The sequence below is a fragment of the Hoplias malabaricus genome, chromosome X2, assembly GCF_029633855.1.
Source record: "Hoplias malabaricus isolate fHopMal1 chromosome X2, fHopMal1.hap1, whole genome shotgun sequence".
Classification (NCBI taxonomy): domain Eukaryota; kingdom Metazoa; phylum Chordata; class Actinopteri; order Characiformes; family Erythrinidae; genus Hoplias; species Hoplias malabaricus.
In genome coordinates this window covers 6,301,605-6,317,231 of record NC_089819.1, presented here as the reverse complement: position 1 = coordinate 6,317,231, position 15,627 = coordinate 6,301,605, and the positions used below count along the sequence as shown (strand labels likewise).

Here is a 15,627-nt window from a genome sequence, read left to right as displayed (position 1 = left end):
GATTTTTTGAAGCATATCTTAAGATATTTTATTGTTATTATTTATTTATTTGCCTTTTTTCTGTCCAAATGTCCCCACAATTACGTATAATCTCCACTAGGTTATATGTAGATGACATCACGTCAATATGTGAACTGCAGATGGAGGGCAAGAAGTGATTTTATACACAGTGACACTCTAATAAAGCCTGTGGTTTGTGTTGTTTATGGTCACACAAAATCATTTCAACTGCTAAACAACGAGGAGCTAGTATCCAGTACCAAATGTTGTTCATGGGAGCGGCAATGCGAGAATTTGATTGAAAAACAGCAGCATAAAGAGTTTAAGATCCTAATTCTGCATTCAGGACGAGTCTGCAGGAAGATTCCTGTTCAGAAGCTTCTTGTTTGAATTTAGATGTTTCTTGTAGATGTCGTTTTAAACCTATCACCAGTGCACAGACACAGCCCCAACACAACTGTGTAAAACAATCACTTCTCACAATCGCATTCGCCAACCCACTTCTTCTGTTTGAACTGATGCTGATGCATCTACAGTTGTGGGGAAATGCAGTTTTCTCTGTTTGCTTACATTCAGAAGCTTCATTTAAGGTGGAAGGATGTGTTTGAGGGGAAACAAATGACTGTTGTTTGTACATGGCTGAAGTTTAAGTCGTCTGTAAGTTTTTATTCACTGTTTGAATTACCACAGAAACTCAACAGTAAACTCAAATTGTTTAGTTTTGTAGCACTTTCAGTAATGCAGTTAGCCACCCCCTGAGTTTGGAGACATTTTTAAGTCATCAGAAACAGCAATATCCTCATCTCAGTTTGTGCTTTTTAACATTTGGAGAGAGAGAGAGAGAGAGAGATAAAAGCAGATTTTTTATTTATTTATTTATTTATTTATTTATTTATTTGTTTGTTTGTTTATTTATTGCTCCTTTATAGACACTGGAGCTTCATAAGCACACTAGACTGGTTTCCAGCATGAAAACAAACTGGAGAGTTAGAAAATGGTGAGGACACATCTGAATTTTATAAAAAGTGTTTTTTGATTATAATTGTGAACATTGCCTTTAAAGGAAAATGTAAATTTTCCAGATCTGTCATATCTGCTGACAGATAACTCTGCTCACACTGTAATAAGAGAGACTGGGATACACATGGTCCCTTCCAGGAGAGCAAAGTCTGTTGTGCTGTTTAGGAACCATAGCTTCAGATGACTGAGGCATCTCCAGGTGATAGAGTCAGCATATAGAGAGCTGGACAATTTGGGAGCCCTGGGTTTCATCCAAAACCGGTGGCACTGGTGGTGGGGTCTGTGACGAGGGAGTGCTGGATGTAGCAGTGACCTCTGTAGCACATTGTGACACCTCTGTTCAGTATAGTGCAAGCAGACAATGGCACACTATCTGATGACAAAGTAGATGACTTCAAACTCTCCTGATGTAACAAGCTAAAAATATCTTATAGTAAAATACAACACAGAAGACTGAATTTTTGAATGTGTTCATCCACATGATGGAGTCTTCAAAAATGCAAATTTTCAGTGACCTTCAATGCAGTATGCATATTGACAAAAGGCCAAAATCCATAGAAAATGTTATGCCTTAAAAACACCCATGTACATGTGGATAAGATTTTTAATTCTACTATTTCTGTATTTATTATCAACATATTCCATTAAATCTACTGCAAAATATTTACCTACATTTGGCTCAAAAATAAAAACAACATTCTCTCTTTCCTCTGTTTTTTCTTTCTTTTCAACTCATACCTTTTGACATTATTTTGGTGTGATGAGGTTCAGTAGATATAAATCTTTTCTTTTCTCTGGATGAGGTCTTGCCCCTCTCTACGCTGCTTCCGTCAGAGCCTCTATGAGTAAACACTTTGCCTTTGGCGCCTTTTATATAATCTCAGTTTCCCCAGTTTTATTCTCTATAAAGTGCTGTCATGGCAAATGAGACCAGGCTCAAACTGAGACAGTTCATGCGAAAACAGCAAGCGTTGCTTGTCCCATCTCTGGATAGGGCTTTGCAATGAAATCTGAGACTGGATTCATAGTTAAGAGTTTAATTGAACAATGTTCATGCTCATGTGGCATCAGTGTATGATTATATGCTCTCCCCATGATCTTAAATTTAACACTCAATTTAGGATTTTGTCACAGTTCAGTAAATAATTTAAACTCTATAAATCATATTAGTGTAAGATTTCTCAAAATTTCTGCAAAGGGTAGACTGGATATTTCATGATTTGAAAAAAAAAAGAAAAAAGCTAGAGCAGTTCACAGTGGTGGTGAATGGAACCAGATGTCTAAACCATTTAAAAGCTCCCGCTTCGAGAGTTATTATATAAACTGGATATGAATGCACTGCCAAATGCCTGAGATATTGTTTAACAATAGTTTTGATACCACAGATAGAGATTCATAACATACAAGTTGTTAATACTGTGAGAGAACAAGAGTGAGAGGATAAAGTGTAATTTACATTTAGTGGGAAAGTGCCACATAAACATGAGGCAAAGACAAAGTCCCATATGAATGCCATATTGTTTCTGGGGGTTCTTCATTTGGTTCATATGTGGGGTAAAGTGGTATCTGGATTGTTAGTTTGTGAGAATGTAAGGTTTAGGTTTAAGTTTCTCTCCTAGAGATGAGAGGTCAGAAAAGCCCCTCACTCGTTCTCTCTTAGTCCCAAAGCATAAGATAATATAACAGAAGAATATCAGACAGAGGGAGAGAGAACCTCGGATTGGCAGACTCCCTCCAAGCTCCCTTAAGCTTGTTAAGATACTGTTCTTTTGTGTAATAAAAATGATTTAAACTTAAGAATGGTGTCGGCGTAGAGTCTTCTTCATCATCTTGTTCACAGCATTGCAGTTAAATGACAAGAGAAAGAGAGCGAGAGAGTTACTTTCAGAACCATGGACAGCACCATAACAAAGCAAGTAAAGCTGTAGTAACGCAGTATTATACAGATAGATAGGTCATCATTTCAATCTGACCTTCAGGAAAAAAGAATTGGGTGGAGCCACTGAAGGAACAGTATTTTCTCATCCCTCAGCATTCATGCATACTTGTGTTGTGTTGTGTGTGTGTGTGTGTGTTTCTGTGTGAATAGTAGAAACCACATTTTGAACACAATCCTTTTCCAAATAAGAGAATTTCTGTGTCCTCTCATTGTGATTTTGTCACATTATGAAAGGTAATGATAATTATGCAAAACGAGTAGAACCTGACATAAATTGTCATAGTCTACATGCATTAATCATTATAGTATATGATGCAATATTATATAAATATGATGTAAGGATGATTTACTACGCGCTAATCTGAGCGTTCAAAGGGTTAAACCCATTCGGTGTGTGTTTGTACTCTTCTGATGTGACCCCACGCTTTGTTTTGGTGCATTTCTGAGCGCCTTGCCCTATCAAAGCGAACAGAGCCACGCCCCCTACAAAGCCAACAAATCAGAAACGAGATGGGCGGGCTCGAGCTGCCTGCTGCTTTGAAGCGCGTGCGGGCGCGCGGGTCCTTCCACTGTCGGCGCGCGCGCGTCCATGGATTACACGTTCTCGGTGCAAGTGCAGCAGCAGCTCGTCCTTTACACCGCGCACGTGCAGCAGAGCTTCAGCCTGGAGCTACAGGTACGAGCGCGCGACGCGTGTTTGTGCATGTTTATTTGTTTTATTTGGGCTGAAAAAGGCTGCGTGAGGACGCGTCCCGCGCGCGTGTGTCCTCATCTGCATCCGCGCTGCTCGTGCACGTCGCGCGGCGCTCGTGCACGGCAGCATCCCTGCGCGCTTCTGGATATCGCGCGCAACTCCTGGGACACTCGTGCTCCTGTTGCACTCACGAAGAGTCTCCAGCTGGAGGGTGGATGGAATCAAAGAGGAGTTATTTGAGAAGCTCGCGCTCTCCTTGTGCACCTGTTGTCTAGTTGATTATTATTTGATGTTTATTTGCTTGTTTTCTGCAGTATCTGGTGAGCGCGTGCTCTGGTTTTAGGCGCGTGCGTCTCTTTTTAGACGCTTCTATGCACATGCCAAACGACCTGACAAGCGTCAAAACGTAGAGTGCAATGAGGGCAAGGTTGGGAAATGTATAAGGCATGGCAATAAGTACATGCACGAGCTTTTGGACACCTATATTTATAATGTGTGTGTGTATGTGTCACTGCAGCACTGAGAATGATCCACCACCCAAATCATACCTGCTCTGTGGTGGTCCTGTCAGGGTCCTGACCATTTGAAAGCATAGTAAAGTGGGGATAAAATATTCAGGTTGACAACAGCATGTAATTGTAGAACTACAAAGAGCTCCTGGTATGGTCAGTGGAGCTGATAACATGGACAGTAAGAGTACATACAAGTTTTTGTGATTGTTTAGTGTATAGATAGATACATAGATACACACCTCTGGGAAGGCTTTAAACTAGATGTTGGAATCTGAAAGCATTCAGCTACACTGTGAGAAAACTGTTACTATGGTGTTACCCTCAAGGGTGCATTTATGTACCTTTATTTAGGGAACATACTTACTATACGTACATAATTCTATTACTATTTTAAATTTGTGCTGACTTCATACACCCCACTTCATCTGAAGGACATTATCCTTTTATTTTACACAGTTCAATAATGAACGATTACAGATATTCACCTTTCCTTCTGGAAAAGAGAATGTAATGTACCTTTAGGGAACACAACTGGACTCTAAAACCACTGCTGTACCTTTAAAAGTACATTTACACTTTTGTCTGTATATTTAGTGACCAATAATGCACCTCTAATTTACATCTTTTTTTCTGAGAGTGTATAAGTACATCTTTGAGGTCAGGTATTGATGTTGCACGATTAATTATAATACTTCCAACCGAATTTGAAGGCAGTACAATGTCTGGACAGGGCAAATTACTGAGCACTTTTTGAGTTACCTGGTGTTTCCACATATCAGTGGCCTTTCTGCATCTTAGCCTGACACTCCTGTTTTCAGCTTAAAGTGTGTGCTTAAACACAGCCAACAAGACTTTCTTGAGTGAGGTTACCTGCAGAGTGAGTTGTAATTAGTGCTAGCACCACTGTCATCTGTTCTAAAATGGGCTCATTGGAGTTTCTGCCGTAACTGTCTGCACACATCCACATGCCCTTGCTCGCCTTTGAAGGTCTTAACATGTGTGCAGCAAAGACCAGAGTTTTCCGGTACTTAACCCAGGTCTTTTAACCTGGGTGGAAGTTAGGTAAGTTATGAATTTCTAATTGCAGGGCATCGTCTGTTGAGGGGCGTGTGACAGGGCATCGTCTAATGAGCTCATCCGCCATGCCTCACTTTCATCCACCACTTCTCAGGGCTTATTATCAGACATCAGAAATGAGGTTTTGTTAGTAGTCTTGTATACTTTGTCTTAGCTGAACCTGTGCTGCCTTTGAAGTTCCTCTTGCAGGTGTCGATGTGTGACTGGGATGCCTTGCAGACACCAGTAAAATGAGATAAGTGTCTTGTCCCAACTGCACATGAACTTTATTGGTTTCATGGTAAAAATTCCTGACAGTTACGGATACAGTTTTAAAGTTAATTACCATGGTTTAAAGACCTCACTTAAATTACAGCTTCAACACAAGTTGGAAACCATCCAAGCATGTGATGAGTGTTTGTTTTGTGTCAGGGGAAACATGGTGCACTGACAGAGACATGGTGCGGTGCCCAATCTCACCTCACTGTCACTCTCTAAGGACCCTTGAAACCAGGGGAGGTTAAATCAGGACAGGGATGTGAGATTTGGGTCTACACCACAGTGAGTGAAGACTGAAACATGAGCTTATGGGCTGACAGTTTTTGCCCTTGTAAACACGTGTGACTTAGAAATGTACTGGTTTAGTCATTTCTGTTCATTTTTAACGAAAAAACTCGCAACCCTTCCCACCGCAAATGGTGTAAAGCGCTTTATTCCATCTTAAATGGTGTTATAATTATATGTGACTACTTTTTCTCCTCGCCATAAATTGAGACTGTATTTCTGAGATCTTTCTACCTTAAATGGTGCTCGATAACATTCTGCAGTCAATTACATTAGGTTCCACCTTAAATTGTTCAAACCCATTATCCTTGTGTGTCGGGAGCTGTTTGAAATAAACATGCCTTAAAACAGATCTCAGTTTTTTCTTTGTAGCAAACATTTCCACAAAAACAATGAAATTGAGGTTCATACAGTTCTGATTAATGATTACCTGTTAAACAAATTTGAATAAAATGATTACGCTCTTAATCTCACATGAGTTTCACAGCTTCAAAGAATAACATGACTATGCAGATTTTATTGTTCATTTAGGTCTATTTTTGTTTAATCAAAAAAAAAAAAAGTCAAATTGTCCTATACTGGGAGTTTGGTTTTTATGGAGGCAATGTCCAAAGTCCTCACCAATTAGATTCATTCAGAACATAAACCCAAAAAAATCCTAAAACTGGTAAGTTACACTTCTTAATGACACCTACATAAGTTTGCTATGACAACTAACTTTACTTACACACTCTATGGTCTGGAAGGTATGAAGCTGGATTTGTCAAGGTTAGTGTCAGGTGGCTATTCATCCCAAATGAGCAACTCGAACATATTCTTGTTTTCCCTTCTTCTGTAAAGTTGCCATTTAAAGTTGCTGGATGCCTCTTCGCTGTAAGGACTCAGGGGAGTGAGTGGTTAATGAGTTTTCGTTCAAGAGCAATGATATCTTAAATAGAATATTACACAGAAGCTTGAACAAGTTACAATGATTTCAGAATCTTTACTATTAACTGTGTCTGACTAATTTCCTTAACACAGCTCCCATCCTTTTCAGAGGTTTATCCTCAGTTTCCCAAAGAAATCTGCAGCCATTCCTCCAAAGTCCAGTCTTAGAGGTGATTTATCCTTCTGTGTAGATCCATGTAAGCATCTCTGAGTTACAACACAAAGAAGCGAATCGTGAGTAAAGCGTAGCACGCAGAGGCTCGCAAGTGCTTTGACATGCACACCTCCAGAATCTCAATTACACGATGTGCAAACTAGCATGAAAACAATGTGCAGGAGTGAGAGGATCAATAGTCAGAACAGGTATAGTACAGTACGGCTGCAGGTGATTCTCAGAGACATGTGCATCTTCACAGAATGATAAACCAGCATCTAGAAGCTGGCCGCACTTTCTGCTTCCCATAAGCCCAACTAATTCCAAACACATTCAGTAAAGTTGAGGTCAGGGACCAGGGTCCTGTTGTTGTAGGCTCACCTCGGTTTACTGAGTGCATTTACATTCATGTAATAATCCGATAACTGCACCAAATCAGATCAGATTAATTGCACATGGGAAATTCAGAGTTTACAAGAAACATGTAAACATTGCTAAGCATATTTTCCTCCTGCTGTTGTTTGTAAACATGGACCCACTTTACCGGCAAACTCTGGATCTTTTTTCTTATGATTTCTATTATTATGCAGTGCTGCTCTACTCAGTACTTTCTCTGCACTGCTGCAGAGGAGACAAGCTTGTTTAAATGAATGTCTGTTGCTGGATACAGCGTGTGTGTCTCCCTTACAGACACTAGACCCGAGCTGCTGGAAGTGTCTTAGCTGTTAAGACTTGGGGGGAGTGAGTGGCTAATGAGTTTTCAGAACGAAGAGAGAACTTTAGAATGTGTCAGAGATCGCTCTGCACTTGGTTCAGTTACATAGGGTGTGTGTACACATGCACTGAGGATTCAGATCACTGAGCTAACATCCAGCTCTCTTTAATGGACTTTTAGATTTCATCTGAACTCAGAAATTGGAGAGTGCTGTTTACATAACAACTTGAATAAATGCAGAAATCGGAATTAGAATGGATTAATGTAATGTAAACACACTCACTGTCTGTCTGTGAGGATTTTGGTGTGTTCCTCTTGTGTCCACTTAGGTTTACTCTGGGTGATCGGCTTTCCAACCACAATACAAAAACACACGGATGGGTTGTGTGAAATTGCCCATACGTGCGTGAGTAAATGGGTGAGTGTGTGATGACTTGTGATGGACTGGTGTCTGTCAGGATTCTGTGTAGTCTCCAGACCCACCACATCCTTGAACATGATAATACAGTTACAGAAGATGAATGAATGAATGAATGAATGAATGAATGAATGTTTATATGCTAGGGTGAGTTTTGTTGTGACCTCAGGTCTTAGATGTTTGGTAGCTGTTCCATTTTCTTCAGAAATCTGTTCTAAATAAAATGAATAACTTGTATTTAATGGTGTATTTTCCTAAAAGTAGTCGGTGTACAGGTGGTGATATCCATTTTGATCTGATTGGACAGGGTTAGCTTTTGGCTTGTTATGGCTATTGTAGCTCAGTGTATATCACAGTGATATAAACTAAACTAGAGCAAAACATAAAACATGAAAACTGATTTATCATTAATGTAAACTTAATGCTTGCAGAGCATTTGGTTTAGATGCCTTGCTCAAGGTCATATCTAACCATGGAAGTTGGTGGAGAAGAAAGTATTGTTCCTTCAATTCCAGTGTACTCATTTTTCCTGCTGGAGATAGGGATTGATCCAGGGAGTTTTCAGGCCCAAGCCTGCATCTGTTACCTCTAGGCAACAGCTGCCTCCACCATAATGCTCATTATATAACACTGTAAAATAAAAAATAAAGGTGCTACAAATGGTTCTTTGGGTGATGTCATAGTAGAATCCCATTTGGATCCATAAAGAACCATTTCTGTAATATCATTTAAATTGGCAAAGAACCTTTACATAATGATGGCAAGTGAGGTTTTGTAAACCTTTAAAACATTCTTCACACTCACAAATCTTTAGCGTACAATGCTCTTTATGGAACCAAAAGTGGTTCTTCTATGTCACTGCTCAAGGAACCTTTTGTAGCACCTTTATATTTCAATGTGTGTTTCCTATTAACAGATAAAGAAAGTCATGGTACCTAAGGGTCCACTGACTTATAACCTATCCACACAGATCCAGATATTTTTATAAAGGAATATTTTGTCTGCATTTTGGCCTCCTGTCCACACAAAAATGGTGTTGAAAGTCATTGAAAACTGAGATTTTTGAAAATGCTCTCCAATGTAAGGGTTTTTGAAAATGCTGTTGTCAGTGTTCTCTTGTGGAAGAGAAAAACGGATCTTTTGTGAATGCCACAGCGTGCCTTTCTCTGGCTGTAAATCAAATAGTTCCTCATTCCCTATATAGTGAAGTACATAAGTCATAAAACTACAATATACATTTAGATATCACTAGTTTACTGATTTCCAAATATGAATAATTATGAATGTTATATCAGAAACATATAATGAACTATTAATATCTAGATTCAGTAATGTCATGTCTTGTGTATTATGCTACATAGGGAGTATGGAGTGATTTGGGATTTTCTTTATGCGTTTCTCTTATGCTTTGTGGTGTTTTGATGTCTCTCTTTAAGCGGTACTATGACCCCTACTGGACTGGCATGGCAATGCAACCATTTTTGTTTTCGTCTAGACGGGGATATTTTTAAAAAACGGAGGGAGGAAAACCTAAATATTAAAAAAAAATTAAATATTTTAAAATATTTTAAAAATGGATGGGAATTTAGCTATGCTATATTATAAATGTTATGTCAGTTATCTGACACAGTAAATGATAAATTATACCTGTAGTGTTCATAACATTATGAACCTGAATATACAGGCCTATGTCCATTGTTATGAAAGGCTTATTCGTCTTTTTATACACTGTCCTAACGTGTCCTGAAGTGTTACCAGCTTCAGACGGCGGTGGTTGTTCACGAGACAGTTTTGTAATAATAATTAATAATAAACAGAGCTAAGAGCTAGCAACAGAGAGAGAGGGAGAGAGAGAGAGAGAGAGAGAGAGAGAGAGAGAGAGAGAGAGAGAGAGAGAGAGAGAGAGAGATGCATTATTGATGCATTGTTGACACTGTTTTTCCCGCGCCGAGAGAGCGGCCAGCCTTTGATTTCCCTTTTAAGGCTGTTTAGGCGCTCGCTAGCTGCCTGTCCTCGGGCAAGCAAGGAATTTCGGGCGAATGCCAGATCCCTTCTCCTCATCCATTATGGAACGCTGTTCCTCTTTAAAGCATGGAGAAAACAAAACAGTTCTAAAGTCTGTTGGTTCTGTGTGAAGGGTAGTGAAATGAACATTTCTGAGCTTTTCAGATGAAGCTCTTTCTAATCTAGTGTGGTAGTTCCTAACTGGGGCCTTCTGTCTGACATACTTTGATGTTTTTTCTCTCCTAACAGTTAGAGGATTCTTTGGGCACCTCATGTCTTAGATCAGGATGGCATGACCCAGTTATGACACAATTCTCAGTGCATCTATAGCCCTTTCATGTTTTTAGTGAGGCATTCTGACTGATTAACTGAGAAATACAACATTCTGCCTGGACGATTGCTATTGTTAGTTCACACATTTGTGTTTCTTCTCTATAAATAAAGCACAAAAAGTGGCACAGTGGTGCAACAGGTAGCTCCAGGGTCCTATGGTTTGGGTTTGAGCCCTACTCTGGGTTACTGTCTGTGAGGAGTTTGGTGTGTTCTCCCCCAGTGATTCTGGGTGGGCTCTGGAGCCACTGCGACCCTGAACAGGATAAATGGTTACATACAGTGTATGAACGAGTAAATAAATATGTGGTATTTTTAACAATTAACTTCCATACATTTCAGCTCTAGCTTTAGAAAGGAAAGCCACAAGTGTAGAGGTCATACACAAACAAAATCTGCTCAGTTAGTAAAGCATTACTTTCCAGTGTCATGCAGGTAAACACAGATTGTATTCCACCTCTGATTGGTCAATGTTTCCAGAGATTGCATGTCTAAGTTCCTCAGAGTCAGAGGCATTTCTTCACTTATAAACCAAGGCTGCCCTGTTCTTGCAGGTTGGAGTTTCCATTTGCCAGCTGGTTCCTGCAAATTCAGGTTCCAAGATTTAGGAATTCCTCATAATCCAGGGGTGCTGTGGCAGGGGCATTTGATTTTCAAACTTTTAAAGCTCATCTGACCTGAGAATGCTAAGAATAGTAGTACTTTGCAGTCTGTCTGTGATATTACTGGATTAGCCTGTTAGCTTATTGGTGGTCTCATGAGATGGCTGTTAACCCTCTGGGATGTAAGGGAATTTTTGTATATTTGCATACACCTTAAACTGGATTTTAAATGCAATTGCGTATAACATGACCTCCGAGAACGAATCAAACCCCTCATACTCTGAAGCTCTGTAATTTCATCTATACTTTTCAAAACTGCTGCAGTTACTTTAGCAGCAGTCCATTTTTTTGCACACCATTTCACATTTCTCAGAGACTGATTAAATTAAAACGAGTGGTTTGTGATGTGATTGTTAAGTTAGTAATTTTCTGAGCACTCACTGGTCAGTTTAACACAAAATTTAGATGGACATTAATCCAATAATGACACATGGCAGATGAGGTCTATCTCCTTTATCTCAACCCATTTTATAGCCTCATAACTCAGGATGTGGGTCATTTATGATCTTATGATGAGACTGAATAGAAAACGCAGACTCTACTGATTCAGGAAAGGTTTAAACCATATTTCTGCTATGTGTTATTGCACAGATATTAATAAAAACATAAACATTGAATTTCACACATGGGCACATTTGCCAATTCCACTCAATGCTGTTTTCCTACTTAAGCAATATTTACAGTGTATAATTCCTTGGATATCTGTGCCAAAGATTATAATGACTTCTTATTTTTGTACAGTTCTGATAATAATCAAGTCCTTTCTGATCCTAAATGTCCCAAAAGCTGCCCCTGTACTGAACTTGGGACCCATTGAAGTCTTTGCTCCAGCATTCTTTTATTTTCTGCTTTCTTTTCCAATTTTATCTCCTTTTCCTGGACATTGAGCAGCTTTGTTCTCTCAGGACACTTGCACAGACTGGCTTGCACAGAAAGCTGGAGCTCACACGTCCAGTTTGCCGAGAGATTTAGTGAAGCTGAGCAATCGAGCAGACAGATGGGGATTTTGTTTGTTTACGCCAAGCTTAGTAATATGATAATTAAGAAGAAGTCATCAAAATCAGAGTCCAGTCAGAATAAACATTTTAACATGAGTTACAATGTCCAGTCTTTGGGGTTAGATTAGAAAAGCAGGACAAACACTGGACACTTTCATTGTTCCACTTAATTACCTTACACTTCCTCTCATTGGTCACTTTATAGATCCACTATAGATGTTTCCAGTTGCAGATTCTTGGCTTTCAGAAACAGAAAGAGCAAGAGCAGGCTTTATCACCAAGAGCAGGCTTTAGACTAGATTCAGTGTCTACTTTAACCCCCACAACCACCCCAGCCCTCAGGCAAACACATGGGTATCACATTTAACATGTTCTTAAACTGTTTATGGTTAAGTAAATGCCTTTTACCTCTTCCTGCCTGTTTACACAGTAATATAATAAACAGCAAAGTCTGTTAATCCTTTTTCACCAATATGAAACCAGTTCGATTCCCATTCTTGAACTTAATTTGGAACTATTTGGCATGCTTCCATCAATATGAACTAAAATCTGGAACCAGAAAAGTTCATTCCCAGCTGGAACCAAAGAACAGTAGGTTCTTCGTTATGATCAGTGATGGTGTCTGTGGGAGGTGTGTTGAGCTAAAGAAGCTCCAGAAAGAGCACAGAGCCTCAAATACAATGTTTTCACAAAGGCAAGAGGGACAGGGTCGTTTTCAGTGTGGTCCTTGATGGTGCGCTGGGTAAAAAAAGTACAGAACCAGTTTGGTCTGTGTACATATTCATTTTGAAATGGAAAATAAAACCAGGAAAACAATGCATATGTTTGTTTTCCAGGGCTGTGGTCAGCACGACACATGGCACGTTGGCTACTTTGCCCAGCTGTTCACAAGCTCAGCAGGACCTTACTCTGTATTACTTGAACTTTAACAGAAAGAACTCAGCATCGTTCCTGCATGTGTATCATAAATCACCCTGTTCTGAACCCCAACACAAGAAACAGTGAAAAACCTGACTATGTCCTGAACTTTTTATCACTGGCCCTGATGCTGGCACTAAATTCAGCCACATCATCAGTGGAATCATATTCCATTCCACTGCAGCCACTCGCCCTAATAGTTCTTCCAAATGATTGCTATTGGCCAGTGTCAAGTGTGTGGAAAAACAAATAGCTAAAGACCATCAGGACAGGGACACCACAGTATTATATTTATCTGTTGAGTGTTTGTAGTTTACTCACCCCTGGACAGGCTGAAAACCACTGGACTAGGTGTTTGCACATACGTATGAAGATTTGATGGCATTAAATTGGCAAAGAACCTTTAAATAATGAATGCAATGATTGCATTTTGGCCTCCTGTCCACACAAAAATGGTGTTGAAGGTCATTGAAAATGGAGATTTTCAAAAATGCTCTCCAATATAAGGGTTTTTGAAAAAGCTGTTGTCTGTGTTCTCTTGTGGAAGAGAAAAACTGATCTTTTGTTATGATTCAGACATAAGGGGTAAGCCGAGGTCAGTTACTGATCCCAGAGAATGCTGTTTGCATTGGGCCTGAAGACCTCAAACTCAAGAGGTCTCATTTGTTTTTCAATGTGAACTTCAAAACAGACCCCAGATAGATATTCCTAGTCTAATTTCGGAACAACGATTCCTAGGATATACAGAGATCTTCCTGGGAAGTGAGTCATATCAGTTTAATATCACGGTGCATTATGTAAACTATAGGCATCTTCTGTCATCTTCTATAAGGGAGTCTTCTGTCATCTTTCCATATTTCATGCGCAGCTCTCAAGTTGCTTTGTGGAAAAAGAAAGTTTGGTGTTTTTTTTCTCAGAGGAACTCTTGGTACTCTTTCCCCTCTGGCTGTTTTGGCTTTTGGTGTAAAAGCAACTAAAGATTCTCTTCTCATCTTTGTCGTCTATATTCCATCAAACTTGGTCTGAATTATAAATATCTCATCTGAAGCACAGACAGCGGCGAATGTAAGACGACAAATATTTAGATCCTCCCTGGTCTCTGGGTTTCAGAGGAGCTGTAATAGTCCCAAGCTTTAGATGCTTCAGGGACAGATGATGAGGTTGTCCCTTTGTTGAACCTCACAGAATGTGCTCAGATATTCCATTGAATTTGCAGGTTATTGTGGTAGTCTATGTCCTTCATTGTGGGGTCTCTTGTGGAACAGTTTGTAGAATTGCCTTGGGACCACATATTTAAGACAATAGAGCATTTGTAGATAGAACACTACCCCAGAACAAATGTACAGCATTGTTTACATGTCCAAAAGATAAAAAAGACTATTCGGACGTTGCATAAACCACACAGTTATGCTATTTATAGAATTAAATACATGCATGTTTCCAGCAGCTTTCGTGAACTACTCCAGAAAACAGTTCTACAGTCCAGTGCTGGGGGGCTTTAACCCTAGCCTACACTGGGCATGAGCAAGGTGACCTGCTTCATTTCTTTCCATGCTTTTCTGTGGAGGTTATACAAGCTGTGTCTGTATGTGTGTGTGTGTGTGAGTGTTTGTGCAATATTGAATGTCCGAGTTCAAAATGAGTGCACGTTAAATGGGACATATTTCACCCCTTTCCTGTAAGCTTCCTTTTCTACATGTCCCTGGGCTCTCTAACATAAACACAGATCCAGTGCTGTGATTGGAGAGAGGAGATGGAACAATTCTGAAATCTCTATGGCTCACTTTATGTTTTTTGACTTGGGAAGGCCACAGTACACTGAATGGGTTGTTACATTTCACAGTTTGGGAGTTGTTATGAGCGTGGTGATATTCTCATATTATGTCCCCTTTAATGTAGCAGGATACACTCTTTAAAAAAGGTGTCTTGAAAGCAATGAACGTTTAGCATTGTACAAGATTGAACGAATGGTAGCATTCACCAGTGTTTAGAAACAGTAAGTGATGCAAACGAAACAAAGGTCATATTCTGCATGTGAGAGAAAATGTGTGTGTGTGTGTTTGGTGAAAATAGCAGAGCTAAAAACCACACTGCAGTCCTTATCCTCAGTTTGGATTAGAACTGGGTGCCTACTCAGGAGCTCAGTTACACAATTCTCCTCTGTGTGTGTGTGTGTGTGTGTGTGTGGGTGTGTGTGTGTGCATGTGTGTGTGTTAAATCCAACTCCTGGGGACTGTTCTGTGAGTGACTGGGCAGAAGCACCAGCTGGGCAGTCGTCTCTGGACAAAGAAACTGCATGCATGTGTGTGTGTGTGTGTGTGTGTGTGTGTGTGTGTGTATGTGCATGGTCTAGATATTCACCACATAAAGGAGACCAAAATCTGTTTATGCACTTACATTATGGGCACTGGTTTTTCTTATGGGGACAACAACAAATCATGTCCCCATGACATAAACCATTACTTTCTAAGGTGAAGATGTGTTATGGTTAGGTTTAGGGTAGTAGTAGTTATGGTTATGGTCAGAGTAAGTCTCCTCAAATTTAATCAGCGTTGGACAGTAACAAAGTAAATGTAATTTGTTACTGTACTTAAGTACTTTTTTTGTGTATCTGTATTTTACTGAAGTAAATTCATTTTGGGCGTAACGTGTTTGAACACATCTCCCTGCTCCACACAGCTCTCCGCATGACACACAGCGGCTCCGTTGCTAGGAG

The 15,627-nt window shown here is 39.8% G+C and overlaps 1 protein-coding gene across 1 annotated transcript in view; it reads left to right on the top strand.

Moving 5' to 3' along the window:
* Positions 1-3,521: 3,521 nt before the first annotated feature.
* Positions 3,522-15,627, top strand: part of LOC136677380 (zinc finger matrin-type protein 4-like) — a 144,310-nt gene continuing 132,204 nt past the window's right edge. Inside the window, exon 1 of the mRNA XM_066654903.1 lies at positions 3,522-3,635. Coding sequence (XP_066511000.1) covers positions 3,549-3,635 — 87 coding nt within the window. The 5' untranslated portion in view covers positions 3,522-3,548. The remainder of the gene's footprint in view (positions 3,636-15,627) is intronic.